We start from the raw sequence: 25,634 nt of genomic DNA on the forward strand, positions 1-25,634 counted from the left end.
ATTCTTTTTTTCAATATCCATTAATGTGGGCCCGTCTGGACTCTAATTGATACAATTTGGATTGGCATTTCATCAACAGCTTTTTCATTGCATAAAAAAGTTACACGCACAGGTGGGTCTATTGTCTATTGCTTCGTTAAGGCATTCGAGGACAGTGCACTCTCTCCCGTTTCCAAATGTTTAATGAGACGATATAGAGCAGCTGCTTCCTTAATTTTGCTAAAACCAACACAGAAGGCCTCAATTTCAATGAACAATTCCTGAAAATGATTGAAATTAATTAGTACATATGTACTGTTAGATTATGCAGTTACTTGCCTTGACATTAACAATCTTATTCCGAATTAGAGACTGGAGAAACACACACACCAGCCGTACCAGACGGGATTGCATGTACTTGTCTTTGACTGTCTCGCAGGTGGAAATACAATTACTGATGTACAAATGTATAAACTCTGTGGGTAAAGGGCCCGACGTAGTTAATCTGTTGGAGAGAAAGGAGGAAACAGAGTTAAGTTAATGCACAATTAAAACATTTGTGTGGACACTTACCTGTTGACCACCTCCATGGAATGCAACGTTATGTCCATATTGACCAATATGTTGAAGTACTCTGTTATGTCTGAGGTCATCATCAGTCTTAGTAAGATTTCAATGGAAATGAGTGGATTGTTTTCAACCAGCAGGGGTAGCTATGAAAGGAAAACAACTATCATTATAACAGCCACATTTCGTAGAGAGGATACGCACCTTTGCCGGTGTCAGCCCATATTGGTGCGCAATGTCAGAGTTCTGTTTCAGCAAATCATCAAACAAAATCTGTTGATCCTGAAGACTTAGGGGCTGCAGAAACGCTTGTTCAATGAGCAGCTTTGTATTGGGGGTAACATAATTCGATTTGTCATATAATATTTTCAGCTTTCCACTGTTCGACTGATTTATCCACAGCAATTCGTCCTCAAAGTCCATTAGCGGGGGGGCGATAGATAGAAACATGATTGAGACCTGTCCTCAAGCTCGAGCTCCAACTATATATATTCAAAATAGTGGGGTAGAACTCTCAAGAAACGCTAAAATTATTATTTTATAAACAAACAATGCCAGAAACAGGTTAGAGTGACCTTAACTGGATAACTTAATAAAGGCACACTTTTTGAAGATAAACTATTCGGAATGGAACGTGGAATATCAAGTCGTCACCTCTCATATCGTGACTTAAAATAAAAAAAAAAGATAATAGTGTATCTTTTATTGATTCAATTTTCCTAGCTGTCTGTGTGCTGGAAAACATTGCACTGTAAATGTATTTCTATATGATATGTGAGTGACCCGCATATATACAATAATATATACGTGCTGGCTGTGGATAACTCCCATCGTTTCAAAGTATAAGTAATATCGACGTGGAACCCGTTAGTACATTTCTGCTAGCATTACTGCATCTGCCGCACTTTACTCAATCTGGTCACACCTTGATGTATTAATCCACACAATAAAGTAAAAATGGATCGCGGAAAAGGTGGATCAAGTAGATCCCAAAAAAAGGTGCCACTGGGGGGAGAGCTGTTTGCCCTTGGCACAAAAAGCTGTCGCGATGATGCGAAATCCAAAATTATTCCCATTAAGCCCATATCATCATCCGAAAGAAAGCGGGAAGCCTCATCCGCCCTCGGAAATCCATCCAAACGATTTCGAGGAAACCTAAAAGATTCTGGAGCCGACACCTCCACAGGCAGTAGTCAGTATGAGAGCTGGGAGCAGTTTGCCGTCGACTGCGACTTGGAGAATATCATTGAATCCATATATGCGGCACTGGAGCAAAACGACACCGACTCCGTGGGCAGATTGGTGTGTGGAGTCATCAAGCACACGACAGCAAATGCGTCCAGATCCAAGGTGGATAACATTGGCATTCTCGCGCTGATATACGTGGCGAAACTGCAGCCGCAAATCTTCTGCACAGACATCGTGGCCTGTGCCCTGCTCTCGTTTCTGCGACGAGAAGCCAATATGAAGATGCGCTACAACACCAATCTGCACATTTTGTTTACGAACCTGCTGACCAGGGGATTCGCGGACATACCACAGTGGCCGGAGATACTGCTGCGCACGTACATCGACGACGCTGTCAACGAGCGCTACTGGGCGGACAATGAGTACTGTGCGAGCTACGTGAAGAATGTGTGCGCCGCCTTCAAGACCCGCACGCCCCACATTAGCCTACTGCGCTGGGACGTGAGCACTGCCATACCGTCGGCTCACAGGGACAGTGTCACCATAGACGACGACTCGGGCGATAATTCAACGCAGAGTCTAGATGCCAGCCCCCTAAATTCCGACCTCGAGCCGGTGCCAGACTCGATAGGCGCCGTCAAGCCACGATTCAGCGACGAGACGGTGCAGAAGCATGTCAGCGAGGCAATTCGGGACCAGTTGAACAAGCGCCAGCAGCAGGATAACTACACCAGGAACTTCCTGAAGTTCCTCTGCACCACTTCGGGCATAGCCGAGGTGCGCTGCCTGAGCATATCCCGCCTGGAGCTGTGGATACACAATGGCAAGCTCGTGAAGTTCGCACAGCAACTCCTCTCGTACATCTGCTTCAACATCAAGGGCGGCAACACGCAGGATAACGAAGTTCTGCTGGTGCTGGTGAAGATGCGCCTGAAGACGAAGCCGCTGATCAATCACTACATGTCCTGCCTCAAGGAAATGATTTGCCTGCAGCCAGACATACTGGGCACCGTCATGAAGCTGGTGGTGCAAAACGAGCTCTCAAACACAAGGAATCCCAACAATATGGGCATGCTGGGTAAGCCAACGGCTAAGCTAAACATTTACTTTGATTTAAACCTTATTTATTGTGTCCATTTTGCAGCCACAATGTTTCAAACATCGGCGGATCAATCGGCTGCAAATCTGGCCGAAATTTATCAGGAATTTCTGCTGCAGCGCGACGATTGCCTGCGGACTTTGCGTGTGTTTTTGAGGGAACTTGTGCGCATGCTACGCTTCGACGTGAATCTCGTGAGGTTCTGCAAAACATTTCTAAGCGAACGAGAGGTTCTCACGCCGCAAATCGAACAGTTTGAGTTCAAGGAGCGCATATTCCACTCCATGGTGGACATTGTCTGCCTGTGCATGTTCCTTTCGGCCACACCGCAGGCGCGTGAGGCCAGCCTCTCGCTGAAGAACAATCGCGACGTGAAGAACAATCAAGCGCTGCTCAAGCTGTACAACCAGATGGGACAAATCCAGCTGGACACGGTGTCGTGGATGTACGAGACGGTGCCGAATGTGTTCAAAATTACGGGCATTGAGTACCATCAGGCGCTGCACAAGCTGCTGCTGTTGGACACGCCCGAGCAGTATTCGCGTTGCGATCAGTGGCCCTCGGAGCCGGAGCGAGTGGCCATACTGAGGATCATCTCGGAGACGCCCATCCACGAGGAGACGCTGCTGCGCATCATCTTGATTGGCATCACCAAAGACATACCCTTTTCGATAGCCAACACGTTTGACATTTTGTTTCTGGTCATCAAGCGGGTCTCTGGCATGAAGACCAGCAACATACCCGCCGTGCAGGCCAACAAATTTGACATCATAGACTTTCTGTTCAACATGTCCGAGTACCATCATCCGGAGAACATTCGCCTGCCGTCGGACTACGAGCCCCCGAAGCTGGCTATTATTGCGTTCTACTGGAAGACTTGGCTGATTCTGCTCATGATATCCGCGCACAATCCATCGACATTCGGTGCCTTCTGCTGGGATCACTATCCCACAATGAAAATGCTGATTGAGATATGCATCACGAGTCAGTTTGTGAACACAGCGGCCAGCAAGGATGAGTTGCAGGTAGGTTGTGGCGTTCATTGCAAGCATTTCCAATCTCTGATTCGTCCCTCTTCACATTTTGCAGATCATGACTGTGGAACGTGATCACATTCTGCAATTTGAAACCTATTTGGCTGCGCAAACATCTCCGAATGCCGTCATCACGGAGGAGAATGCGATACTGATTACGCAGCTTATGTTGATGGCGCCGCTGGGTGCTCCGCGCAAGGTGCCGTCCATGGTGCTGGATCAAATGAAGTTCCTCAATCAGACCTACAAGCTGGGCCATTTGTTCTGCCGTTGCCGCAAGCCCGACCTGCTGCTGGACATCATACAGCGGCAGGGCACCACCCAATCGATGCCGTGGCTCTCGGATTTGGTGCAGAACAGCGAGGGCGACTTCAGTCACCTGCCCGTGCAGTGCCTGTGCGAGTTTCTGCTCTTCAATTCGGTCAACATCAACGAGGAGAACAGTCGGGATGCCGAGCTGGTGAACTTCCTGCGCAATTTGACATTTGATGCCAGCCTAAACCATCAGATTGTGTGCGAGCTGCTGGATTACATATTCAGGCGGCTCTCGTCCACCGTGAAGCAGTCGCGTGTGGCCGCGCTCTCTGGCCTCAACATCATCTTCAGGCACTCGGATGACTACGAGCACGAATGGCTCCTGAAATCGATCCAGCAGATACCGCACTTCTTCGAGGTGAAGCCGTTCATAATCCCCCAGCTGCGTGCTGCCTGCCAGGTGGAGAACTGCCCGGAGCTGATCATGGCCTACATCCAGTTCATTACGGCCCACACGATGGGCGATCCCGTGAACGAAATGCTCGATCATGTCATCGATATGGCGCAGCTGATTGTGGAGCGCAGCACCATGTTTCAGCACATCATCATATCCCAGGAGGACTACGACTACGCGCCGGATGACACGCGCATACAGACCCTCAAGTGTCTCTTTGTGATGTTCAACAACTACATCATCAAGCTGCGGGAGTATCACGAGCCGTACGAGTGGACCGAGTACCCGGATCTGCTGATGGTGCAGTTCGATGATGGCGTGCAGCTACCGCTGCACATTAACATCATTCACGCCTTTATAATACTCCTCACGTACTCGAACAACAACATGCCAGAGTCTATACCGATACTGGACTATTGGTTTCCGCCCGGCAGACCCGCGCCCGTTGCCTTTCTGCCCAGCATGCCGCAGGAGCAGGTGCAGCTGCTGCCCGACTGGCTGAAGCTGAAGATGATCCGCTCCTCGGTGGACCGGCTGATCGAGGCCGCACTGCACGACCTGACGCCCGATCAGATTGTGCTCTTTGTGCAGAACTTCGGCACGCCCGTCAACTCCATGTCCAAGCTGCTGGCCATGCTGGACACGGCGGTGCTCGAGCAGTTCGATTTGGTCAAGAATGCCATACTCAACAAGGCCTACTTGGCGCAACTGATTGAGATTCAGCAGGCTCGCGGTGCCAAGAACGGGCACTACACGGTGCAAGCGCTCGATCTGCACTCCCACTCCCAGACGGTGCCCGATCTGCCTCGGCTCAGTGTGATTATTCAGGAGAATATTGAGATTGGGGACTACGATGCCACAGATGCGAGCAGCAGCAGCAACAACTCAACCAAACAGTTGGTTCAGAGAGTACTCACGCAGCCGGATCAGGATTGGATTTCACGCACCGATTGCCGCGCCTTGATCCATCATCTGCTGGACATTGTGGTCAGCCCACAGAGGAGCAGCACCAACAGCAGCAGCAACGAACTGCTCGTCGCTGTAACCGAAGTGGTGGCCAAGCTGCCGCCCGATCGTTGCGTGGATTTTGAGCGGGCCATCATTATGAGTCGACATGCCAGCACCCTGCTGCGAGCATTCTTCAGCTGCATGCTGCACCGCGACAGCTACCGCATTCTGGAGAAGAGTCTGCAGAAGAGCTTCAAGATATTCAAGCACAACTTCAGCTTGGATCTGAGTCTGCTGCAGAGCACGGAGCTGTATCACGACAGTCTGGTGTTTATGCTGCGCAACTCGCGGGACATTTACTTCCAGCAGTTGAAGGGAAACAATGCCTTGTTGGCCAGAAAGAAGATCGTCAGGGACATCATTCGGAGCTTCGATGCGCCCAAGAAGGGGAGCAACAGCAGCACGAGCAGCAGCAGAGATCAGATCTTCCACAATGGACTGTTCATCGATTGGCTGGCGGAAGTTGATCCCGAAATAGTGTCCACCCAGCTGCTGAAGGAGAAGTTTCTGTTCTCCAAGTCGTGCAGCGAGTTTCGCTTCTATTTGCTGTCGCTGATAAACCATCAGACCAACTGGGACACCATCGAGAGGATAGCAGAGTTCCTGTTCAGGGAGTTCCGCGCAGATTACGATTACAGCACGGTACTTAACTACTTCGAGGCACTCACCACGAATCCGAAGCTGTGGAAGGGCAGGGAGAAGTCCTCCTCGAAGAACGCGCGCCCCGATCCCTTCTTCCTGCTCAAAGACTCTGAGCTGGAGCCATTCACACACTTTATGCTGCACGAGGGAGTGTCGGAGATTAAGGTGGACAGCAGAGGCTACGACTTCAAGCTGTGCTCCCGCATGCAGCTGCTGTTCAAGCTGACCGAGAAGCGAAGGGATCTGATGGTCAAGGTTATGGACTATGTGGAGGAGAGCTCGGTGTCGGACTATCTGAAACTGCAGGTTCAGCAACAGATGTACATCATGTATCCGCGCATCAAGTTCCTGCGGCCCAGCAGGGATGGCAAGGAACGGTCGTACAAGCTGCAGACCCTGAAGGGCTGTCAGGCCGACAATGTCTCGAATAATTTGATCACGTGTCTGGGCAGCCTGGTGGGCAAGAAGGACTTTGAAACCCTTTCGACTGACACGGAGCTGCTGCTGCGCAAACTGGCCGCATCCCATCCACTGCTCTTTCTGCGCCAGCTGAGCGTACTCTCCTCCATAATGCAGGGCAGGGCACAGATCACCATGAAGGCGCTGCGCGAGGAGCATCACTTTCATCGTTTCGTGCAGATCCTCAGGACACTGGAGCTGCTGCAGCCGACCATATTCGAGGACTCGTACAAGACCGAGATTCAGACGACGCTCTCCTGCTACTTCAACTTCTTCAAGCACCACAGCTCGGTGAAGGAGGCCTTCCAGATGCTCAGCAAGTTTGTGCAGATGCTGCAGGCGTACATCAACTACAACCCGTCCAGCGCCTTGCTGTTCATCGAGCAGTACGTGGGCATCCTGATGGAACTGGCCGCCAAGTACACTTCGCTGGGCAAGCTGCAGGTGCTCGTGCAGGCGGTCGCGCTGCTGCAGCACAAATCGAACTTCACCTCGGAGCTGGACGACGAGGAGGTGCGCTCCGAGTACGAGCTGGACGAGCACTGTGAGGTGAAGCCGTCGGTCAGCAAGCCAGTGGTGGCCGAGGTGGAGCCGATGGAGGGCAGCGTGAGCACCGTTCCGACGGCAGACATTGTGGGCGTGCGCGGACCCTTGTCGGTGCTGACCCTGAGCTCGTACAGCAGATCGAACTACACGGACATTTCGCCGCATTTCCTTGACCTCATCAAGATCATTAAGCAGTCCAACACCGAGGATGTGGTGCTGGGGCCCATGCAGGAGCTGGAGTGCCTCACATCCAAGCGATTTGTGTTCATCAACGAGCTGTTCGAGCGGCTGCTCAATCTGATATTCTCGCCGAGTGCCCAGATCCGATCGATTGCCTTCATCATACTGATTAGGCATCTGAAGCACAACCCGGGCAACTCGGACATCAATGTGTGCACGCTGAACGCCTACATACAGTGCCTGCGGGACGAGAACTCGTCGGTGGCAGCGACAGCGATTGATAATCTGCCCGAGATGTCGGTGCTGCTGCAGGAGCATGCCATTGAAATCTTATCGGTTGCATTCTCCCTCGGGCTCAAGTCCTCACTGAACACCTGCCCGCCCATACGGAAGGTGCTGCAGACATTAGTGATTCAACATGGCTATTAACGTGGCCATTGGGGAGGCGGTTGGTTGTAGGTTAGTTCTAGGTTCTAATCGGTGAACGATGCGTAATTGTAAAGATAGCCTTATCGAGCTTAGCCTCCAGGGGCGGCGGCTAGCGAATAAATATTAAGTTGTATCTTTCATTCATTTTCTTTATTTCTACTGAAAATACAAATTATGTAGAAAATTTCTCTTACAAATTGGCGATCTCAACAGGATGCGTGTGTGTGTTTCGATCGCTGTTTTATGCATGCCTTGCTTGTTCGTTAAATGCAATGCACAGTGCTCTCTCCCATACGATTTATTGGCGGTCGGTGGCGCGAAGCTTCTCCTCGACAGCTTCACGGGAGGCTTCGGACAGATCAGTGGCTTGTATATACTTTTGTACGCCCACCAGCGATTTCTTGAGAGCATCGAAAGAGCTGGAATACAACATCTTCTTCTTAACCTAAACAAAAGAATAAAGCACAAAGAATTAAGCGATTGTTTATGGTTGATCCGTGGATACGCTTACCTTAGCAGTATCGGGACACCACGACATAAGGAACAGCTTTTGCTTCTTTGAACTCTCAGAGGTGCCTTGGCATTGATGCATGTACTCAAAGTCGAACAATCCATATCTGTGGAAATGACAAAGAAATAAGTTATTATTGGCTGCAGAGTGTTCTTGGGTTTGTAAAGATTAAGCTACATTTACAATCGCAGTTCTGCTTGGATCGTGCGGTGTGTCCGCTTTTAAAGTCTTCGGATGTGGATACGAACAGACAAAATAAAGATAAAATAATGGAAGAAAAACGTAAGAATCTTAAAGGAACAGTTAGGTTCCTTATACTATTACGAAACAATAATTCTAATTGAGAGAAATCACATTTACTTTGTCTTTGATTTTAAAATGTGGATTCATGCGCAAAACAGACTATGTATGTCTTAGCCCTTGGAGCTTAGAGAACAACTTACCGGCATTCGCCAGGACCGCATTTCTGGATATCTTCTAGAAACTGGTCGTATTCGCTGTTGCGATCTGCCACAGTCTCCACATCGATCTGCTTCTCGTCACGGATGTAGAAAATGACATAGCGATGCTTTTTGTCCTTTTTGATTTCCTCGTATGTAGTCTTGCAGACATCGGACACAGTTACACCAGAAGCCTGTTCAAATTTAAACACAATTAAAATTCAATGCTAATAAGTAACAACTAAAAGTTTAATTTTAAATGTTTGTAAAGGCGGGAAAACCTTTCTACCCATGCATTATACATGTGTGCCCCTGTGCATATGTGTGCCCATCAACACAACTCCCCCTGTGTCTGAACCAGCAATATTGCCGTCTCTTTTCAACAATGCGAAAATGCTGCCGTCATTGCCGGCAATAACAACAAATAAGTATGCAAAGTAATAACTTTTTGTTATGTTATACGTATTTATCAACCATTGATCAAATCTGTACACATGTACATGTATCCAAATATGGTTGAAATACAGCAAATGTGGGTAGATAATTTACAGGGATGACAGTGGGTGTGGCACCATTTACAGTTTCAACCCGGCAAGAGTTCAAGGGTAATTTTACAACTACCGGCAAACCTAAGGGCAAACAAAAATCGCCAACAACAAATGATATTGATTTAGCTGGAGTTGGAAAAATGCCACATGGTTAATTATTTGACAGAAGAATTTTCTTTTCCAAGTAGCCAAGGATTTACACACATTTTCCAGCAATTTTCGGCAATCGGCAGTACATTTTTTTCATACATACAAACGTCTGTGGCCGTCACACACACACTTTCATGCATATGCAAGCGAACATGTATCCAAGCATACACACGAACAGGCGGCGCGGCGGCAAGGAAATGATCGCTCTCCACACCTTAAATATGTATGCCGCAGATACATATATGGATATATATTTATACATATTTCGGTATAGTTATATATTTTTGTACATTCGTCCGTGGGAGAACGTGTAGATACATACAGACATGTGTACATATTTATAGCCATCGAAATAAAAAAAAGCGGTATATGCCCACACACATACACACACTCCATACATACATTTGTGTGTAAAAATATATACACATCCAAAAGTGGATGTACGTATGGACGTGTGTGTGTGTATAAGCGTGCCTATTTTTCTCCAATTTTTCTTTTTTAATTATTTCCGATTCGATTCGGCCCAGGAGACGCCGCCTCCGCCGCCCATTTGGAAGCGAAAAATGTACAGATGTACATACAAATGCACCACTTCCAATCTTTTCTTCTTCGATTTATTTCTGCAATTGCCATTTGGCAATTTGAGTGAATCGCGAAAAGCATGGAAGCACTTTAATAAATGAGTAATATCCGTTCCTACCAATGACTAATTTGGTTTATGTATATGTGTATGGATGTATACATACACATGAACATATATCGCCGAATAAAACCAACGTTGGCCGTACATATATGCAAAAAGTTTGAATAGACGTACATTCGTACAGATATATCTACTAATCTTATATACACGCACACTCTTGTAAAAAAGTACATACACATTTCCAATGCATATACAGATTTCAAAGGAGCTGCTTATATGATTCATCGAAACATACAAATATGTATGGATTTGTACATCAAGGCATACATTATTCTGCCATACATATATACAAACACACATATACATTATAAATATATGCGCTTGGTCTGTTTTTATTTTTATTAATCATTTAATCGTTCGAATACATACCATTGTTGCTTTATTGTAGTACTTTCACAAATTTCAAATTTATATTTTACAAATACTGTTTTACCTTCCGTCTTCACGAACAACCGGACGAATAGTGTGACCGCGGAGTGGCCGATAAAATATACCACAAGACCCTGGGAAATATACCGAAATAAATCTTTTAATTTTTTAAATATACCGTAAATATATCGAATCGTGAATAATTTTTCTCGATTTTGATCTTCCACCTAATATTACCAACTAGTTACGACTCTCAACTGAGAAACTGTAATTTTATGAGATTGACGATCCAATTTCCGATGAGATTGACTGGTTTTCATGACGTTTTTTGATTGGATTGCTTATTAAATAAGGTTCAAACTGAAGCTCAGAAGCTGAGGAATTTTCTGTCGAACAATAAACAGGGATGATTTCTTATCGTTTGCATAGGAATATCATCCCTGTCCATCGACCGAAAATTTAGCGCATCTGAGTATAGGCTTTACAAAATATGGTGCAAACTAAAAAATGCGGAGTTGCCAGGCGAGTCCGAAACGTTAATGTGCGTTGGGGAATGCCACGATGGAATCGGCACATGCTAAATTTGATGGCGTGTATGAATTATTTACATATTTATATTTTAAATAAAATGCACCTCAAACCAACCCTACAAAGTTTCTTCTAAGTTGCCCACAGTTTTAATAGTTTTGTGGTATGGAATATTCCGACATTAATTAATTTAAATTTAAATGGTAGCACGACGATCTGGCAACGTCAAACAGAACATCAGTTTGCTTGTTGTTGTTTGGGCCGAGAAAGCGTTCGTCGGAGAGAAAAATGTGTAATATTGGTTTGACATTAAATTCATGGATCGTGAAACCCGGATAGCCGCAGGAACCATCACGCGAACCACAGTGCCTTTGTGCTACATGACAACATTCAAAATGGAAGTCTGCCCGCTTGGCTAGTCCTGGATAAAGACATTTACAGGTAAGCATCAAGTAGTTTGAACGCTTTCTTGGGATGATTATTTTATTTAACAATTATTTTAAAGGGGTTATTAGCTTGCTGAATAACGATAAATATGTTTGTATAGGGAAGAGAGCTGTAAAACTTTAACAAAATTAGCATATTCCTTCGTCCTCGTCTTCGTTGGTTGCCTAAAACGGTGAAAAAAAGGATGATTATTTGCCGCCCTTTTAACTCGTTTAAATTTAACTTACATTGCCAGCATTATCTTCAGATTTCTTCTCCAGATGCATACCTTCAGGTAATGGAATGTTCTTAGCTAAGATCGAGTACTCCACATCCATGTGTCTGATGAATGGAGTTGCCAACATCCTGGCCGCCATTTCAGCATCTTCTTCATCAAATGCGTTCAAAAGTGTTTGCAGTGTGGCCACCTCTTCGGCCTCGCAGCAGGTTCCCCATTCCCTGAATGCCTTTTCTGCCTCCACTGAATCACCACGAGCTAATTGCACTAGCACCAAAGCCACAACCAAGCGTCCGATTTGACCATAGGACTCCGTTTGCTGATTGAGCCCAATCTCTCTCTTAATTGCTTGTGTAGCTTCATCGTATCTGAAATAAGTGGTACACGATTAGTATAATTCTTGGATGGAAAGTATAGTTGATTTACCTCCTAAGTTTGACTAGTATTCTTGACACTTTGGATGAATATTCAGCTGCCTGACGGGTGGAATCCTCAATCTGAAAAGGAATTAGTTAACTAGCTAACTTATATATCAGAGAATTCACTTACCATTATTACTTCTATAGCATGCTGGTAGAATCGCAAAGCCAGCTCTGGATGCTTTTGCTCAGTTAATTTGGCAGCTTTATCCAAAGCGGATGCTGCAGCTTCTGGCGAACCATGCTGCTGATATAAGCTACAAGCTTTATTAACATACTCTTCGATCTCCAGTAGTTTGTCTGTATCCTTTGATAGTAGAACAATCTAATATACAATATATAATATGTGCATAAATCAGCATATTGTCAGGAAAATAGTGGTTTTAATTTTTACACACCTGCTCATATGCTTTTGCGGCATGGAACCAAGATTTGTTGTTCTTGTAACTTTCGATGGCCTTCAACTGACATTCCTTGCTTTTATCAAAACTTTTGCCTATTCGATAAGCAGTGGCTGCAAATAATTGAATTATAATTAGTTATAAGGGCACTACTTAATCGAACAATATGCATTACTGCACATTCAGTTATGTTAGTCCTTTGATTTAAAGTTTACATACGCATGCATACAAAAAAAATGCATTAATGTAAACAGTGTACATATGTACACACACATCTACAAACCCATCAGAGGCACGAAAACAAAGCTTTGTTACGTTAATTGATGTTCTTATAAATATGCATTTGCATACATATATACCCCAAATAACACCTGCTTATAATATATTAATGCATATTCAGACACGTACCTGCTTTAGAGTATTCATCAGCAGCACTGTCATAGTCAGGTACCCACTTTAGGAGCGATGTTTTCAGGCTGTAATATAGCAATGTTTTGTTGATTATATTTGTTATTGGATGCATATAAAACATGGCACGTACCTCTTCTCGGCCTGTCTAACTAACTCCTCCGCTTCGGCAATTTTCTTGGCAGCGGACATCTTTTTCACACACTTTTTGTGGATTTCGTAGGAAAAATCAATTGTTTACATTTATTTTAGTGTGGCCGTGTGTTGTGTTGCCAGTAAAATACCACGGCTTATATACAGTAATTTTACACAATTGATGCGAAGCGCATGCCCGTTATTTGCCCTCCTTTTTGCATGCACTGAAAAAAACAAGTTCAACAATTTTAAGAATTGTTCGTGCGAGCTCTGACCAAATTAAGTGATTTAAGCCTAACATTATTGGCAATTTTACAATTTGGTGACTTCTAAAATACAGTTACTTAAAAGCTACAGTAATTTGACTTCAAGAAACCATGGTATGTTTGCTCTTTAAGAACAATAATTTAGAACTCGTTTTATTTTTTGTATGTGTATTGTCATACTGCATTCGTAATAACACAAGTCTTTGGGGTACATTCATCTATTATTTTTTGGCAACTCCCAAAACAGGTGTAAAAATTGCAACTTAAAATCCTTATTTACTTATGCGTGAAAAAAACAGTGCAGTGCATCGAGGTAAGAGGCGGAGGACGAAACTTGGATTCGTAGACTGCCCTGGCTTCTATTTTATTGCATATTTTTAGATTCGAAGCAGAATTCGTGGGGTGTGTGTGAGTGTGGGTGATTGGCATTCTAGCTCAAAATTTAAATCTTTTTACTTTTACTTTTCAATATTTTACAGATATTAAAATGTCCCACAAGTCTTGTGTAGAATTAAGCGAAATACGAAAGTTGGATAAGATAGTGCAACAGTGCGAGCTGTACATGTCCAATAACAATATCAACGACACCGCTAAAAAGCCGCCTTTGAAAGAGTTTCAAAGAAATTGTGTAACCAAGTCCAATAAATTCGTTGAAAGAGAACTCTTTTCCCTCATGTGCAACCTCAACAAAACTGAAAAGAAACAAGTTTTTGTTTCAGATATATTGATAAACGCCAGCATGTTCGATGATAAAAAGGAGTGTTTATCCAGATTCCCGAAAAATGTGGCGGAGCACGGCACCATCGTCTATCACAAGTTTCTACGGGCCAGTGACAGTAGCGTGTCCATCGATCTTAAGCTAAAATCGAGTGCTCAAGGGAAACACGAGCACAGGGAAAGGAACATAGCCGACTGCTACTTTTCGCCTCTGTTGTTAAAAATTAATAACAAAAAAGAATGTTTGAAGAGAGTCAAGGCAAATAGAAGTGAACCTCATCTAGAACCGTCTCGAAGTGAGGTTAAGTCCGCCCAATCAAAGAGTCACGTCCCTAAAAAAGAGATCAAAAAATGTATCAAGTGTGATAAAAAGAAACTATATTTCCGTTATCAGAGTTCGGAAAGGGAGTGCGAATCGTTTTGCTCGTATAAAAATAATAATGATATCTATCGGAATCATAGGGGCAGCAACAGCTCCTATGAATGCATGCTCAAGAATATCAAGTACAATCCGATTGAGAAAACTGTGGAGAACGGAATGGTCGATCATTTCGACGATGTTCTGGACAAGGAAGCTCTGCTGGGATCCAAGAGTGAACCAAAGATGCAAGAACCAATTGAGACGGTATGTACATACACTTTAATTACATAAATTTTACTTTTAATAGTTCATTTGTTTTATAGATCATTTCTTTGCGAGGGAACATATTACATGACCAGAAGCTGCAGAACAACAAATACCATAAATGGACTCTTTTGCACTACTCGCCATTCAAAGCTGTTTGGGATTGGATAATATTGATCCTGGTTATGTATACAGCGATATTTACGCCCTATGTGGCTGCATTTCTGCTGGGTGAAAAAGATTACCAAAGAAGAAACAACAAATATATTAACTCGGATCCCATTGTCATCATAGATTTGATCGGTACGTGGTAGCCCCTTAAATTGGTTATTGTTTACTCATTTTCGCGAATTTTTGCAGTGGACGTTACATTTATCGTCGATATTCTCATTAACTTTCGAACTACCTTTGTAAACGGCCAGGATGAAGTGGTATCCCATCCAGGTCGTATAGCCGTTCATTATTTGAGCGGTTGGTTCCTTATTGATCTGGTGGCAGCCGTGCCCTTCGACTTGCTATTGGTTGGAGACGATACCGATGAGGTAAGCGATGAGGTATATTTAACCCGCCTATGGGTAACAACTCTATTAACCAACGAACCCCCACTAATAAAAATTATTTGTTTCAACATTCACCAGACAACTACCCTAATCGGACTCCTGAAGACAGCTCGACTCTTGAGGCTGGTTCGTGTGGCGCGGAAAATTGATCGGTATTCGGAATATGGTGCTGCTGTACTTATTCTGCTAATGGCTACATTTATATTGATTGCCCATTGGTTGGCCTGCATATGGTACGTTCAAAGAGAGACATTTTCAGAAGATCAGGCCAGAGGCCATGCGTTTCATACACTCTCCACCGGTACGTTTCAGGTACGCAATTGGCAATGCTGAAAAATCAATGGCCACCAAAAACATAGGCTGGCTGCATTCCCTATCATTTGATATTCAAGAGCCATATTTTGAGAACAAAACTGGTGGACCTTCAATAAAGGTATTAAATTATTCATTTATAATGTAAACTGAATGCTGATTCGGGTTCGTGGCTTAGTCACGGTATATTACAGCTTTATATTTCACATTTACTTCACTCACGTCTGTTGGATTTGGTAACGTTGCACCCAACACGGATGCTGAAAAAGCATTCACCATATGTGTAATGTTGGTTGGATGTACGTAAATACATGTTTCTTCCCATTTTAAATGTTTACAACCGCTGCACTTTCTTTTCTAACTGTGTAGCTCTCATGTATGCCAGTATTTTTGGAAACGTTTCGGCTATAATACAAAGACTTTACTCGGGAACAGCAAGGTACCACACGCAAATGTTGCGCGTTCGGGAATTTATACGCTTTCACCAGGTAATTATTATATTTTAAAACAATTTACATTTAGGTTTATTTTTATACTTTTCTAGATTCCAAATCCACTGAGACAAAGACTAGAGGAATATTTCCAGCATGCGTGGACCTACACAAATGGAATTGACATGAACTCTCTGCTGAAAGGCTTTCCAGAGTGTCTCCAAGCGGATATTTGCCTGCATTTGAATAGGAAACTATTAACCACATGCCCAGCCTTCGCAAACGCTAGTCCAGGATGCTTAAGGTACATTCATCATGGAATTTGTGTACATTTATTAACTATGTATTTGCAGAGCTTTCTCTCTTAAATTTAAAACAACCCATGCGCCACCGGGAGACATATTGGTGCACCGGGGAGATGTTCTGACCTCTTTGTTTTTCATAGCAAGAGGATCGATTGAAATTCAAAGAAACAGCAACATGATTGTCGTCTTGGGTAAGGCATTACAATTTAATTATTTAAGGCAATCATGGTTAACGTTGGATCATCATTCGTTTCAGGAAAAAATGATATATTTGGCGAGAACCCGTGCATATATCCAACGCTTGGCAAATCAAATTGTGTCGTTAGAGCGCTAACCTATTGTGACATTCATAAGATACACAGAGATGATTTGCTGGACGTTCTGGATCTGTATCCTGAATTTCTTGAAAGTTTTGTCAACAACCTGGTACTCACGTACAATATGAGAGATGTAAGCTGTAATTTCCTTTAAATTGTGTATAATTTAAATCTTCTTTCCTACAGGATGATAATAGTGGTGTCGACATTAAGCATCGCTATTTGAGAGCAAGGAATTCCGATAATGTGAGGAGCACAAGTGATATCCCATCCATTAGAATGTGAGCTATATGCACTATAATTCCACTTTCCACTATAACTCGTTTCTAACTTTCAGAGTTGGATTACGCTATAAAAATCAAAAAGTAAATACGTCTGTCCATAAAGTAAAAACCGAAAACTCGCGGGATTTGAATATTTTCATTGAAAATGAAATTGCAAACTATCATTTAGATCTATTTGAAAATAACAATTAAGCACAAAGACAATTTGATGTTATAAATGCTAAAAGCACTTTGCAGCACGTTACGGATAGTTTATCGTGTAAAAGTGCGCTTAATCTTAGAAAAAATAATTGAAATAACTTCCAAGATGTTCAGCAAGGATGCACCAGTGAAAAGGCCAATAACACCACCAACAGCAACTGGAAAGCAAAAATTGTATTATATAAATATTTCGCTGAGAGTGCTAAATCCAAGAAAACTTACCAACTAAATCCAGTTTGGTTTGAGTGACTGTTCGGAAATATTTGGCTGTTGGTGGTGATGTTATTTCGATTTCGACCATGTTTGAGTCTCCGTAATCGTTATGATTTTTCTCGCGAGACCTTAGATATCTTCTTGTTAGTGCAATCCGTTTCAAACCAAAGGTTTTCACTCACCCAACGTAGCTTATCTGCTGCTCCATGCAGGATGGCAGACATGCCATATTAGAGCCCACATGTCTAATTACTCTTGCTGGTAGATTTCCTGAAAGAATTTTGTACAATTTTACACTGCAATCACTAGAACTAGAAGAATATTTCCCACTACCTTTGTCCAGGCACGAAATTCCTTCGACACCGCAATAATTTATGGAACCTACATTAAGTTAGGAATAAAAGTTAGCTATAAAGATGGAACACTCATTTTATGTGCACATACTGTTTTTACTCTGGCTAAATAAAGTGCAATTGCAGAGATTCATTTCAATTTCACTTCGTATTTTGGACATGCATGTGGAAAAGCTGGGAAAATATTTAATTAACACAAGACAAGAACTCAAATAAATAAATTTACCTGTATAGCACATTATTGTCACTGGTCTCCGTGTCGAACTTGCACATTCGTTGAGAGACTGGCTCCTCAATTACATCATGGTTATTCTCTATACCTTCCACATTGAAGCTGTGCACTGATGGATCCGATGTAATCGTATAGGCTAAAGCATTAAAGTACGGCTGGTTTTCCGGGCTGTGAATGTATAGCTTAAAAATATTTGTTTAGATATATGTTTACGCTTTTTGTAACTAAAATATAACATACATCGTATCGGTATATGAGGCCACTTCGCAGAACTAATCTCAGATTCCGGAATTCGTCCAATGAAGAATACACCAGTGGCATTTTTTCGATACTTTGACTATAAATATTTTACAATTTCAATGGGTAATTTTGTAATGGATATTTTTCTGTCATTGTACATACTAATCAATCAAGTTGTTGGCTAGAAAGCAATATCCCATTTCTAGCTCGTGAAACTTGAATATTTCCTCGCAGTTGGGCAGAAGTTTTTCAGAGAAGTAAATTTTTTCTATAAATTCTGTACACGAGCTGGCAAACAACTATGAGAAATAGTAATCCTGAGAGCATTAATTTAATCTGTGCAAATGGAAAGACATACCTCTTTTCTCATGCCTAAAATATCCACTCCACAGGTCGAATTGAACTCCTTGCAATATTCTTCTTTCAAATACAAATTATTTGGATTTATAAAAAGGTAATCGTACAATGTTCTGATGTATGTATAGGAAGGAGAATGTCCGTCAGCAGAGCGACGTTTCACTGCCTCCGAAAACTCTTTGGTAATTCTGTTCTTCGACAAGCAAATGCTAACGGCCGGAAAGGTGTTAATCCAACTAATATAGGACGTTGTTACCCCAATGGTGGTCGAATCTGTATCAGATCGATTCTTCATAAGCATAAAAATCGTTGCCATGTTCCAAACAGAGAGAATGATGACACATATCCAAAAGAATCTGCAATTAAATGCAAGTGAGATATTATTTAATGGAATGTGTATTTATGTGATATTAAAAATACCTTCTGTTGGAAAAACTTCTTAGTAGAAATCCTATAGCCGCCTCGCAATATTTTCCTGCCATTATACCTTTGCTTTTGCCGTCTGTCTAAATCAATATCAAAACGGAATGATACAATTGCCGCCTACATTCCGTGCTTGCTGCAATTAGTCCTTCCATTTTACATGCACTTTGTGAGCTTCCTGAATACGCCCATGCCTGCTGGTAAAAGTGGTGAATAATCCTCTAATGTATGTATTTATCATACCACCTAATTGTCTAAATTAACGTACCACAGGCAAGGGTATAAGGATGATGCAGAGATGCAACAATTACCAAAGAGAAGATGAGCTTGCCCAAGCGTGTATTTTCATGCTCCATAGCCCACACGCTGAGAAATAAGACATTCCCAGACAGCATCTGCAAACTTCAACCAGAAAATCATTTACACCGCATCATACATATGGGAAAGTGTAAACCAAGTGCAATAAAGAAGTCTGGAAAATCAACTTCTTCAGAGTGAATGATTGCGAGGTTAACTATACTTTAGATGTTTGTTTTAAAACGCTGTTTGCATACATAGACAGTTCGATACGTATTGCATTTACATGGCAAAATGGGAGTACTTCAGATGCTGAGCCAGCTAGTTAGTGCAAGTAGTCTTCGGCAGTCTGCAGTTAAAAGGTATTGGCCAATATGTTGGGGAAAGTGAAAGGCGATATTGTTGTCATTTACCTGACAATAGGTAAGGGATGCCGAGAACCTAACAACTATTTTTACTCAAATTGGTTTATATTCCATCAGGAATCGCATATGTGCTAGTTAACATAAATGCATCTTCAACCTACATTGGACCGAGTAGACAGGTATGAATTAATCAATTTTGTAAAATAAAACTTTCTTTAAACCAAAATTAATTTTTAGATGTGGCCTGTTGAAGCTCCACCTTACATGTTATATAGACAGCAACCCAATGCTTTGAGAAAATTCTATTGGTACAATGCCAGGACCCCAATATTAGTTGGAAAAATGAGACTAAAAAACTTTATGCGTAATATCCACATGCTGCCTAGATATATACATTCTCCTACACCATATCATGATATATATGGGACTTCCAAAAGGTATCTATCAATGATTTATAATACATTTCTCAGATTTTTAATCATTTATGTTTTCCAGAAGCGTCTTCAGAAATTTAAACACCGTTCCCACTACACCCTCAACTACAGCGGACTATAGTCTGGCCCTGGGACCTGTCAACCCCTTTGTACCTCTGACTGCCGCAACGTTGCCAAATCCTGAATTTTTAAAAGGCGTCGAGAATACGAGGAATTTTTCAAACTACTCAAATGAAGGTTGGACGTCCATGTGCCCAGACCGTATATCAAATGCAGGTGCACGACTATCAGATGACTGTTTCAAGAATACTTTAAATCGCTACCCAAGGGAGGAATATGGATTGAATAGCGTACCCATCGAAGTAGTACAGACAACAACTACTCTTCCATACATGAACTATATTACGCACACCTACTTTACCCTTGATGATGTTATTCTACCGCGTTCAGGGAACAGGTTCGCAGACAACTCGGCAAAAGAAACCAATGAGTATCGCCTGGGTCCAATCATAATAACAACGTGAAATGCCACCGGCCACCACGACTGAAGTTTTTCAGACCACAACGAGGGCGACAACTACGACAGAAGCCCCGATCCCGATACAGACAACAACGAATTTCTTTGATGCCGAGTATAGCAGCAGTTGGAAGCCCATAACTTCTACCGGTACAACCGAATTCGCACAACTATTCGAAAACTACAAAAATTGGACAACAGCGCAAACAATTAAAGAGAAACCGTCTTTCCAGCCCATTGTAACAACCGAATCGTATAATCCCAAACTTATTCTAAAACCGGATAAACCTAAACCCATTCTAAAAATGGAAAGAGCTCGAAAAAACATGACGTCAATAATGCGGAGAAAGTTTAAGTCGCTAAAACTAAATTTCAAAAATATTTTAACTACTAAAGAAACCCCGAAATACCGAAAAAATAAGACCGAAATAGCCAGTAGTGAGAACTACAATAAATTAAACGAAACTTCAACGTCAGTGATTCCCGCGACGTTAAGGACCCATCTAAAGCGAACATTTAGAAAAGTCCGGGTTGTATCATCAACAAAAAAAACACCAACTCCAGCTCCACGCAACACCACGGAAACGAGTAACTTGAAACCGAAGCATAAGAAGACAAGCAGGATCTTTGAAAGACGCAAATACTTGAATACCACTGTTGCAAGCGAGCCGTCCAAAAATGTTACCAGTGAAAGTGAAAGCAGCAAGTTTAAGCGCCGTTCAACAGCCACAACAACTCGCAAGTCCAAGATTATGGAAACTACCGAACATGCACCCACACCCGCGCACGAACGCGCACGCAACACAACGAAAACTACCAAGAGTAACGGACTTAGGTCACGTGCAGACGGAATAATAGAGGACAAAGCCTCGTTGGTCACAGAATCAGCCATTATGACTATATCCAGCGGCAACATCAAGCTGAAGCAGCCAATATTGAAGCTAAAGTCACACCAACACAGCGGAAAAAATATAAACTTTATAGAAAATGATAGTATGATTCCGTCCCTTCCAATTGAAGTCTATTTTAAAAAAGTTAACCAACAATAAGAAAACAGCTGTTTATACCAAAGCCTTAACTTATACATGACAATATATAAAATTACAGAGATATTATATCGCACAGTTTAAAAGTGAGTTTTATTTTAGTTTTTAATATGGGTCCAATAGCAAATGGGTCCGAGTTTAATATTTTCACAAACTATCGTCAATTCGAGCTACAATTTTCTCACCCTGTCCTAGTTTCATCGTTCCAAATAAACGAATACCTATCGGATGCGCACATTGCGCACATTTTCAGAGTGATTCCTGTTTTGTTGATTATCGACCGGAAACAAAACGTGAGTCTCATTCGATAGCAGGGTTCTTTCGTTTTACATCTTCGGTTGGAACAGTCGCTTGATTCACAAGTAGGTGTGCTATTTTCTCAAATTTGCGGCTTAAAAATTTGCAAATTCATTCGGCATACTTGATAAGTGTTTGAACGCCCCTAACCTGCACTCGAATTGTCGATATGTAGTCGGCAGTAAAATTAACCTATGACTGCATTCATGTGCAATTAAATGTGGAAGAAAGTGTGTACACACAGACATACACAGAAATGTACACATGTATGTACATGTCTTGAGTCTTGAGTACAAAAAATGATCGGGCTTTTGCATTCTGCTATGTCTCAACAATTGTAGCAGAGTAAATAATGAAACATTGCAGTGTAATTAGCTAATTGTAAACTAAGTGCGTGTGTACATATGTATTTCGGAATATACATACGCAGACATGTATTTACATACGCTTGGGCATATGTACATACAGATGCCAATGAACTTGCAAATTTATGAATGGATGTACATACATACATGTGTGGCGTGTGAATGTACTTCGGTGCCCTTGTGCGATGCTGGTAAAAATAAATTAACTAAATCAATACATTCTTGTGTCGTGGCAGATATGGCAGACCTAGACGATCATTTCGACACCGCCGATTCCGGAGCATCGACCACTTACCCGATGCAATGCTCGGCCCTACGCAAAAACGGATTTGTTATGTTGAAGTCGCGGCCATGCAAAATCGTCGAGATGTCTACATCCAAGACCGGAAAGCACGGACACGCTAAAGTTCATATGGTTGGAATTGATATTTTTTCCAACAAGAAGTAAGTACATATGTTTTATGTGAAACATCAAGGAAAAAGGCGTCTACCGAATACGCTTTACTCAACGCGAAGCCATCGTTTTCTTAACACTCTTGCTCGCTCGTACGGATGTACATATGTGTGGAATATGTACGTTTAATGTACAATTCAAGCATTCTATATGGCGTGATAATCTTATCTCAAAATTATCACGAAGCCTCTAAAGAAAGAAACCAAATTAAAAGCGTTGCGCGAACCTGTTTCTGACCAATACATACAAATGTGTCCACGACATATTGCATTTTCAATTTAGATGCTGATTGCAATTATTAACACACGTTTATTTTATGACTTTTCATTGCAGATATGAGGATATTTGCCCATCTACTCATAACATGGATGTTCCCCATGTTAAACGTGAAGACTTCCAGTTGATTGCCGTAAGTGACGACAACTTCCTCACCCTAATGTCGGACGGCGGCGATTTGCGTGAAGACTTGAAGGTTCCAGATGGCGAGATTGGCGAATCATTACGTGCAGATTTTGATAATGGCAAGGAGTTACTGGTAAGTTACACTCGAAACACTCGCCCACTGGCATTTGTTAATATTTATTTATGTTTCTTCTTTTTACAGTGCACTGTGCTTAAAGCATGTGGAGAGGAGTGCGTTATTGCAACTAAGAACAATACGGCTCTGGACAAATAAACAAAACGTGTTGCCGTTAATTTCTGTTGCATTTACATCTGAAGCAAATTTATTCAAAGATGCTGTTATAGGCTAGTTGGCTCTACATCTTAAATCTGGTTCTGAAGATCGTAATAAATAAAACAGAAACTCGAAGCATCCATGTTTGAATAACTAAGTAACAAAATAAACGTTTGCCAATAAAATTTTTTACCTAAACGTCAACATCAAATGCTATAGTTTTAATCTTAAGAAGAAATTAGCTATCTTTTCCCTATATATTTTAGACGAAACGATGCTATTTAAGGTGTTTTGGGAATGCAATTGAATTCAAAAGTTAACATCAAATGATTGTATAGGAAAGGACAAAACATACGAAGTTGTCGACAGGCTTTACAGCCGGCTGCCGGCCGGCAGTACATATGTACATACATTTGCATGTGTATGCATGTACATTGCCGATTCTGTCTTGAATTTCTTGGTGAGGGTAGGTCGTGATGGCGAGAAAATCGTGGAAGGGTAGAGGCAGACTACTTTGATCAATACAAAGCGGAGATTGCCGCCCATTCGTGTGTAGACAGCTTGGGTCGAAATCTACATCACAGACGTATGTATGTACATACATGGTTAAATGTCAGAAAAAGCATATATGTATGTATGTATGAATATAAGAAATTAGCGTACATACGAGTGATGTTATTCAATGGCTGAAAATTGTTAAATAGCAAAGAAAACATGGCCGGTATGTATGTATGTGTTTGCAGAAACGCTATGTATGTATGTAAACAGTAAACAAAGAGCAGAGTGACCATCGCTGCGCAGACACGCTAATTTTTAGTGTAACCCTACCAACGGAGCAATCGCATTTATGTCCAACAATTATATTTATTTATTTAAATACATAGCAGATTATTTCTCCAACCTGATATTATTAAATAAATAAATTAGCGCGAATGCAATTGCCATTTTACATACAAAACGACCACAACTGTGTTGCAATTAGTTTCACTTTCACGTTCCACTCGATAGTAAGCTACCCGATTTGTGCAATTTGTTTTTCGATAAGTCTGCGCGATAGGTGGCAATAACACACACTAACCGGAAATCGATAAGCTTCTTCTTTCTTTTTCTGTGTGTCTTTTTGCGGTACAGTACAGAGCTAAATATGTCTATAAAGAAATCGACTAATATTAATGTAATCTTAACATTACAGCAGCCTTTTGAGCCACGATACAACAATGCCTCCCAAATTTGATCCCACGGAAGTTAAATTGGGTACGTTTAAGCTTCCTGTGTATATATATTTACAAAATGACTTGAATAAATATATGTGAATTTGTGCATGTAAAAAATATCTGTTACAATTGCTGTGTTTCTTTCAAATTTCAGTGTACATGCGATGTGTGGGTGGCGAAGTTGGAGCTACATCTTCCCTGGCCCCTAAAATCGGTCCACTTGGTCTGGTGAGTACAGAAGTGATTTGTTTACCTGCCGGAATGGTCTCAACAATTTGACTTCAGTCCCCCAAAAAAGTAGGAGATGATATTGCCAAGGCTACCTCCGACTGGAAGGGTCTGAAGATCACCGTGTGTCTGACCATTCAGAACAGACAGGCAACCATCTCCGTGGTTCCATCGGCTGCGTCTCTGATCATCAAGGCTCTGAAGGAACCTCCACGTGATCGCAAGAAGCAAAAGAATAGTAAGTATATAGTTGTGGGTGTTCCCAAAGTGTAGTTTATTCATTTCGTATCTTTCATTCCAGTTAAGCACAGTGGCAACATCGCTTTTGAAGATATCCTGGCCATTGCACGTACAATGAGGCCCAGGTCGATGGCCCGTGAATTGAAAGGAACATGCAAGGAAGTCCTGGGCACCGCCCAGAGCGTTGGCTGCACTGTCGATGGCAAGCATCCCCATGATGTTATTGACGAGATCAATGACGGCTCGTTCGAGGTCCCCTCAGAATAAACGATTTCTTTTTGACAAAGACTAAATAAATCGTTTGTGTTACACTCTGTAATAATTGAAATACCCGGGAATGAATTTTACTTCGTCTATATAATGCACATTGTGACAAACAAATTGAACTAATGGTACAGGAGTGGAGCAGTCATCCCAGACTCATTGCTGATAGAGATTGAAGAACACTGGAAGAGGAGGATAAGTTGCTGAATTGGTGGCAGACAAGGAACATTGACATAAATTAAGCGACAAAAACAATTTGTTAAAGTCAGCTGAGCCTCGGATCTA

At 42.2% G+C, this 25,634-nt stretch overlaps 10 protein-coding genes across 15 annotated transcripts; 6 read left to right on the forward strand and 4 right to left on the reverse strand.

Annotated features, from left to right (window-relative positions):
* Positions 1–61: 61 nt before the first annotated feature.
* On the reverse strand, positions 62–1,117 carry LOC117889846 (CCR4-NOT transcription complex subunit 11). The gene is made up of 4 exons (XM_034794339.1): positions 751–1,117; positions 553–692; positions 319–484; positions 62–260 (listed from the first exon to the last, which is right to left on the reverse strand). Exons 1-4 carry the CDS (start codon positions 994–996, stop codon positions 126–128), a joined length of 687 nt encoding a protein of 228 aa, XP_034650230.1. The 5' UTR covers positions 997–1,117; the 3' UTR covers positions 62–125.
* A 345-nt stretch (positions 1,118–1,462) lies between these two features.
* Positions 1,463–7,977, forward strand: LOC117889869 (integrator complex subunit 1). The gene is made up of 3 exons (XM_034794377.1): positions 1,463–2,812; positions 2,879–3,858; positions 3,923–7,977. The coding sequence occupies exons 1-3, from the start codon at positions 1,504–1,506 to the stop codon at positions 7,838–7,840; spliced, it is 6,207 nt and encodes a 2,068-aa protein (XP_034650268.1). The 5' UTR covers positions 1,463–1,503; the 3' UTR covers positions 7,841–7,977.
* Positions 7,978–7,989: 12 nt separating this feature from the next.
* Positions 7,990–10,693, reverse strand: LOC117889870 (cofilin/actin-depolymerizing factor homolog). Its single transcript, XM_034794378.1, has 4 exons — positions 10,562–10,693; positions 8,795–8,985; positions 8,352–8,457; positions 7,990–8,285 (listed from the first exon to the last, which is right to left on the reverse strand). Exons 1-4 carry the CDS (start codon positions 10,562–10,564, stop codon positions 8,139–8,141), a joined length of 447 nt encoding a protein of 148 aa, XP_034650269.1. The 5' UTR covers positions 10,565–10,693; the 3' UTR covers positions 7,990–8,138.
* A 689-nt stretch (positions 10,694–11,382) lies between these two features.
* On the forward strand, positions 11,383–17,142 carry LOC117891072 (potassium voltage-gated channel unc-103). Of its 4 annotated transcripts, none has more exons than XM_034796248.1 (13): positions 11,383–11,530; positions 13,862–14,724; positions 14,784–15,027; positions 15,085–15,278; positions 15,363–15,517; positions 15,597–15,717; positions 15,775–15,895; positions 15,966–16,084; positions 16,141–16,331; positions 16,381–16,523; positions 16,589–16,782; positions 16,836–16,930; positions 16,987–17,142. In XM_034796248.1, exons 2-13 carry the CDS (start codon positions 13,870–13,872, stop codon positions 17,123–17,125), a joined length of 2,571 nt encoding a protein of 856 aa, XP_034652139.1. In that variant the 5' UTR covers positions 11,383–11,530; positions 13,862–13,869; the 3' UTR covers positions 17,126–17,142. The 4 variants fall into 4 exon arrangements, with proteins under 4 accessions (XP_034652139.1, XP_034652136.1, XP_034652137.1 ...); XM_034796245.1 differs by lacking the exon at positions 11,383–11,530 and adding an exon at positions 13,575–13,695; XM_034796246.1 differs by lacking the exon at positions 11,383–11,530 and adding an exon at positions 13,576–13,695 and having other exon boundaries at positions 15,085–15,266.
* On the reverse strand, positions 11,543–13,261 carry LOC117891073 (gamma-soluble NSF attachment protein). Its single transcript, XM_034796250.1, has 7 exons — positions 13,115–13,261; positions 12,982–13,049; positions 12,571–12,686; positions 12,303–12,497; positions 12,180–12,250; positions 11,764–12,121; positions 11,543–11,700 (listed from the first exon to the last, which is right to left on the reverse strand). The coding sequence occupies exons 1-7, from the start codon at positions 13,171–13,173 to the stop codon at positions 11,665–11,667; spliced, it is 903 nt and encodes a 300-aa protein (XP_034652141.1). The 5' UTR covers positions 13,174–13,261; the 3' UTR covers positions 11,543–11,664.
* A 21-nt stretch (positions 17,143–17,163) lies between the features above and the next one.
* On the reverse strand, positions 17,164–19,011 carry LOC117889727 (acid-sensing ion channel 5). The gene is made up of 9 exons (XM_034794149.1): positions 18,950–19,011; positions 18,531–18,885; positions 18,335–18,471; positions 18,173–18,269; positions 17,927–18,114; positions 17,792–17,874; positions 17,530–17,728; positions 17,357–17,475; positions 17,164–17,292 (listed from the first exon to the last, which is right to left on the reverse strand). The coding sequence occupies exons 1-9, from the start codon at positions 19,009–19,011 to the stop codon at positions 17,186–17,188; spliced, it is 1,347 nt and encodes a 448-aa protein (XP_034650040.1). The 3' UTR covers positions 17,164–17,185.
* Positions 19,012–19,561: 550 nt separating this feature from the next.
* On the forward strand, positions 19,562–20,587 carry LOC117890374. The gene is made up of 4 exons (XM_034795170.1): positions 19,562–19,672; positions 19,732–19,793; positions 19,852–20,051; positions 20,110–20,587. The coding sequence occupies exons 1-4, from the start codon at positions 19,624–19,626 to the stop codon at positions 20,570–20,572; spliced, it is 774 nt and encodes a 257-aa protein (XP_034651061.1). The 5' UTR covers positions 19,562–19,623; the 3' UTR covers positions 20,573–20,587.
* Positions 20,587–21,680, forward strand: LOC117890375. Its single transcript, XM_034795172.1, has one exon. The coding sequence runs from the start codon at positions 20,871–20,873 to the stop codon at positions 21,612–21,614; it is 744 nt and encodes a 247-aa protein (XP_034651063.1). The 5' UTR covers positions 20,587–20,870; the 3' UTR covers positions 21,615–21,680.
* Positions 21,681–21,858: 178 nt separating this feature from the next.
* On the forward strand, positions 21,859–23,601 carry LOC117891259 (eukaryotic translation initiation factor 5A). Of its 2 annotated transcripts, none has more exons than XM_034796631.1 (4): positions 21,859–21,973; positions 22,510–22,717; positions 23,061–23,262; positions 23,332–23,601. In XM_034796631.1, exons 2-4 carry the CDS (start codon positions 22,512–22,514, stop codon positions 23,401–23,403), a joined length of 480 nt encoding a protein of 159 aa, XP_034652522.1. In that variant the 5' UTR covers positions 21,859–21,973; positions 22,510–22,511; the 3' UTR covers positions 23,404–23,601. The 2 variants fall into 2 exon arrangements, with proteins under 2 accessions (XP_034652522.1, XP_034652523.1); XM_034796632.1 differs by having other exon boundaries at positions 21,953–21,977.
* An 859-nt stretch (positions 23,602–24,460) lies between these two features.
* On the forward strand, positions 24,461–25,399 carry LOC117892163 (60S ribosomal protein L12). Of its 2 annotated transcripts, none has more exons than XM_034798228.1 (5): positions 24,461–24,528; positions 24,596–24,657; positions 24,772–24,845; positions 24,903–25,083; positions 25,147–25,399. In XM_034798228.1, the coding sequence occupies exons 2-5, from the start codon at positions 24,621–24,623 to the stop codon at positions 25,350–25,352; spliced, it is 498 nt and encodes a 165-aa protein (XP_034654119.1). In that variant the 5' UTR covers positions 24,461–24,528; positions 24,596–24,620; the 3' UTR covers positions 25,353–25,399. The 2 variants fall into 2 exon arrangements, with proteins under 2 accessions (XP_034654119.1, XP_034654120.1); XM_034798229.1 differs by having other exon boundaries at positions 24,510–24,528; positions 24,599–24,657.
* Positions 25,400–25,634: the final 235 nt, after the last annotated feature.

This window comes from Drosophila subobscura, chromosome E (assembly GCF_008121235.1).
Source record: "Drosophila subobscura isolate 14011-0131.10 chromosome E, UCBerk_Dsub_1.0, whole genome shotgun sequence".
NCBI lineage: Eukaryota > Metazoa > Arthropoda > Insecta > Diptera > Drosophilidae > Drosophila > Drosophila subobscura.

Excerpts from the sequence above, each read along its gene's own strand:
- LOC117889846 (XM_034794339.1), bottom strand. The coding sequence starts at position 996 with ATGTTTCTATCTATCGCCCCCCCGCTAATGGACTTTGAGGACGAATTG. Across the intron at positions 485-552 it reads TCCATGGAGGTGGTCAACAG|ATTAACTACGTCGGGCCCTT; the intron begins GTAAGTGTCCAC and ends TCTCTCCAACAG. Across the intron at positions 261-318 it reads ATAAGATTGTTAATGTCAAG|GAATTGTTCATTGAAATTGA; the intron begins GCAAGTAACTGC and ends AATCATTTTCAG.
- LOC117889869 (XM_034794377.1), top strand. The coding sequence starts at position 1,504 with ATGGATCGCGGAAAAGGTGGATCAAGTAGATCCCAAAAAAAGGTGCCA. Across the intron at positions 2,813-2,878 it reads CAACAATATGGGCATGCTGG|CCACAATGTTTCAAACATCG; the intron begins GTAAGCCAACGG and ends TCCATTTTGCAG. Across the intron at positions 3,859-3,922 it reads CCAGCAAGGATGAGTTGCAG|ATCATGACTGTGGAACGTGA; the intron begins GTAGGTTGTGGC and ends CACATTTTGCAG.
- LOC117889870 (XM_034794378.1), bottom strand. Across the intron at positions 8,458-8,794 it reads TGCGGTCCTGGCGAATGCCG|ATATGGATTGTTCGACTTTG; the intron begins GTAAGTTGTTCT and ends TCATTTCCACAG. Across the intron at positions 8,286-8,351 it reads GGTGTCCCGATACTGCTAAG|GTTAAGAAGAAGATGTTGTA; the intron begins GTAAGCGTATCC and ends TCTTTTGTTTAG.
- LOC117891073 (XM_034796250.1), bottom strand. The coding sequence starts at position 13,173 with ATGTCCGCTGCCAAGAAAATTGCCGAAGCGGAGGAGTTAGTTAGACAG. Across the intron at positions 12,498-12,570 it reads CCGCAAAAGCATATGAGCAG|ATTGTTCTACTATCAAAGGA; the intron begins GTGTGTAAAAAT and ends ATTGTATATTAG. Across the intron at positions 12,122-12,179 it reads ATACTAGTCAAACTTAGGAG|ATACGATGAAGCTACACAAG; the intron begins GTAAATCAACTA and ends CACTTATTTCAG.
- LOC117891072 (XM_034796245.1), top strand. The coding sequence starts at position 13,665 with ATGCGTGAAAAAAACAGTGCAGTGCATCGAG. Across the intron at positions 15,279-15,362 it reads CCGATGAGGTAAGCGATGAG|ACAACTACCCTAATCGGACT; the intron begins GTATATTTAACC and ends AACATTCACCAG. Across the intron at positions 16,524-16,588 it reads CAACATGATTGTCGTCTTGG|GAAAAAATGATATATTTGGC; the intron begins GTAAGGCATTAC and ends CATTCGTTTCAG.
- LOC117889727 (XM_034794149.1), bottom strand. The coding sequence starts at position 19,011 with ATGGCAGGAAAATATTGCGAGGCGGCTATAGGATTTCTACTAAGAAGT. Across the intron at positions 18,270-18,334 it reads GCCAACAACTTGATTGATTA|TCAAAGTATCGAAAAAATGC; the intron begins GTATGTACAATG and ends AAATATTTATAG. Across the intron at positions 17,729-17,791 it reads ATTTAGCCAGAGTAAAAACA|GTTCCATAAATTATTGCGGT; the intron begins GTATGTGCACAT and ends AACTTAATGTAG.
- LOC117890374 (XM_034795170.1), top strand. The coding sequence starts at position 19,624 with ATGTTGGGGAAAGTGAAAGGCGATATTGTTGTCATTTACCTGACAATA. Across the intron at positions 19,673-19,731 it reads TGTCATTTACCTGACAATAG|GAATCGCATATGTGCTAGTT; the intron begins GTAAGGGATGCC and ends ATATTCCATCAG. Across the intron at positions 19,794-19,851 it reads ACATTGGACCGAGTAGACAG|ATGTGGCCTGTTGAAGCTCC; the intron begins GTATGAATTAAT and ends ATTAATTTTTAG.
- LOC117890375 (XM_034795172.1), top strand. The coding sequence starts at position 20,871 with ATGGAAAGAGCTCGAAAAAACATGACGTCAATAATGCGGAGAAAGTTT.
- LOC117891259 (XM_034796631.1), top strand. The coding sequence starts at position 22,512 with ATGGCAGACCTAGACGATCATTTCGACACCGCCGATTCCGGAGCATCG. Across the intron at positions 22,718-23,060 it reads GATATTTTTTCCAACAAGAA|ATATGAGGATATTTGCCCAT; the intron begins GTAAGTACATAT and ends TTTTCATTGCAG. Across the intron at positions 23,263-23,331 it reads ATAATGGCAAGGAGTTACTG|TGCACTGTGCTTAAAGCATG; the intron begins GTAAGTTACACT and ends TTCTTTTTACAG.
- LOC117892163 (XM_034798228.1), top strand. The coding sequence starts at position 24,621 with ATGCCTCCCAAATTTGATCCCACGGAAGTTAAATTGG. Across the intron at positions 24,846-24,902 it reads AAATCGGTCCACTTGGTCTG|TCCCCCAAAAAAGTAGGAGA; the intron begins GTGAGTACAGAA and ends ATTTGACTTCAG. Across the intron at positions 25,084-25,146 it reads TCGCAAGAAGCAAAAGAATA|TTAAGCACAGTGGCAACATC; the intron begins GTAAGTATATAG and ends CTTTCATTCCAG.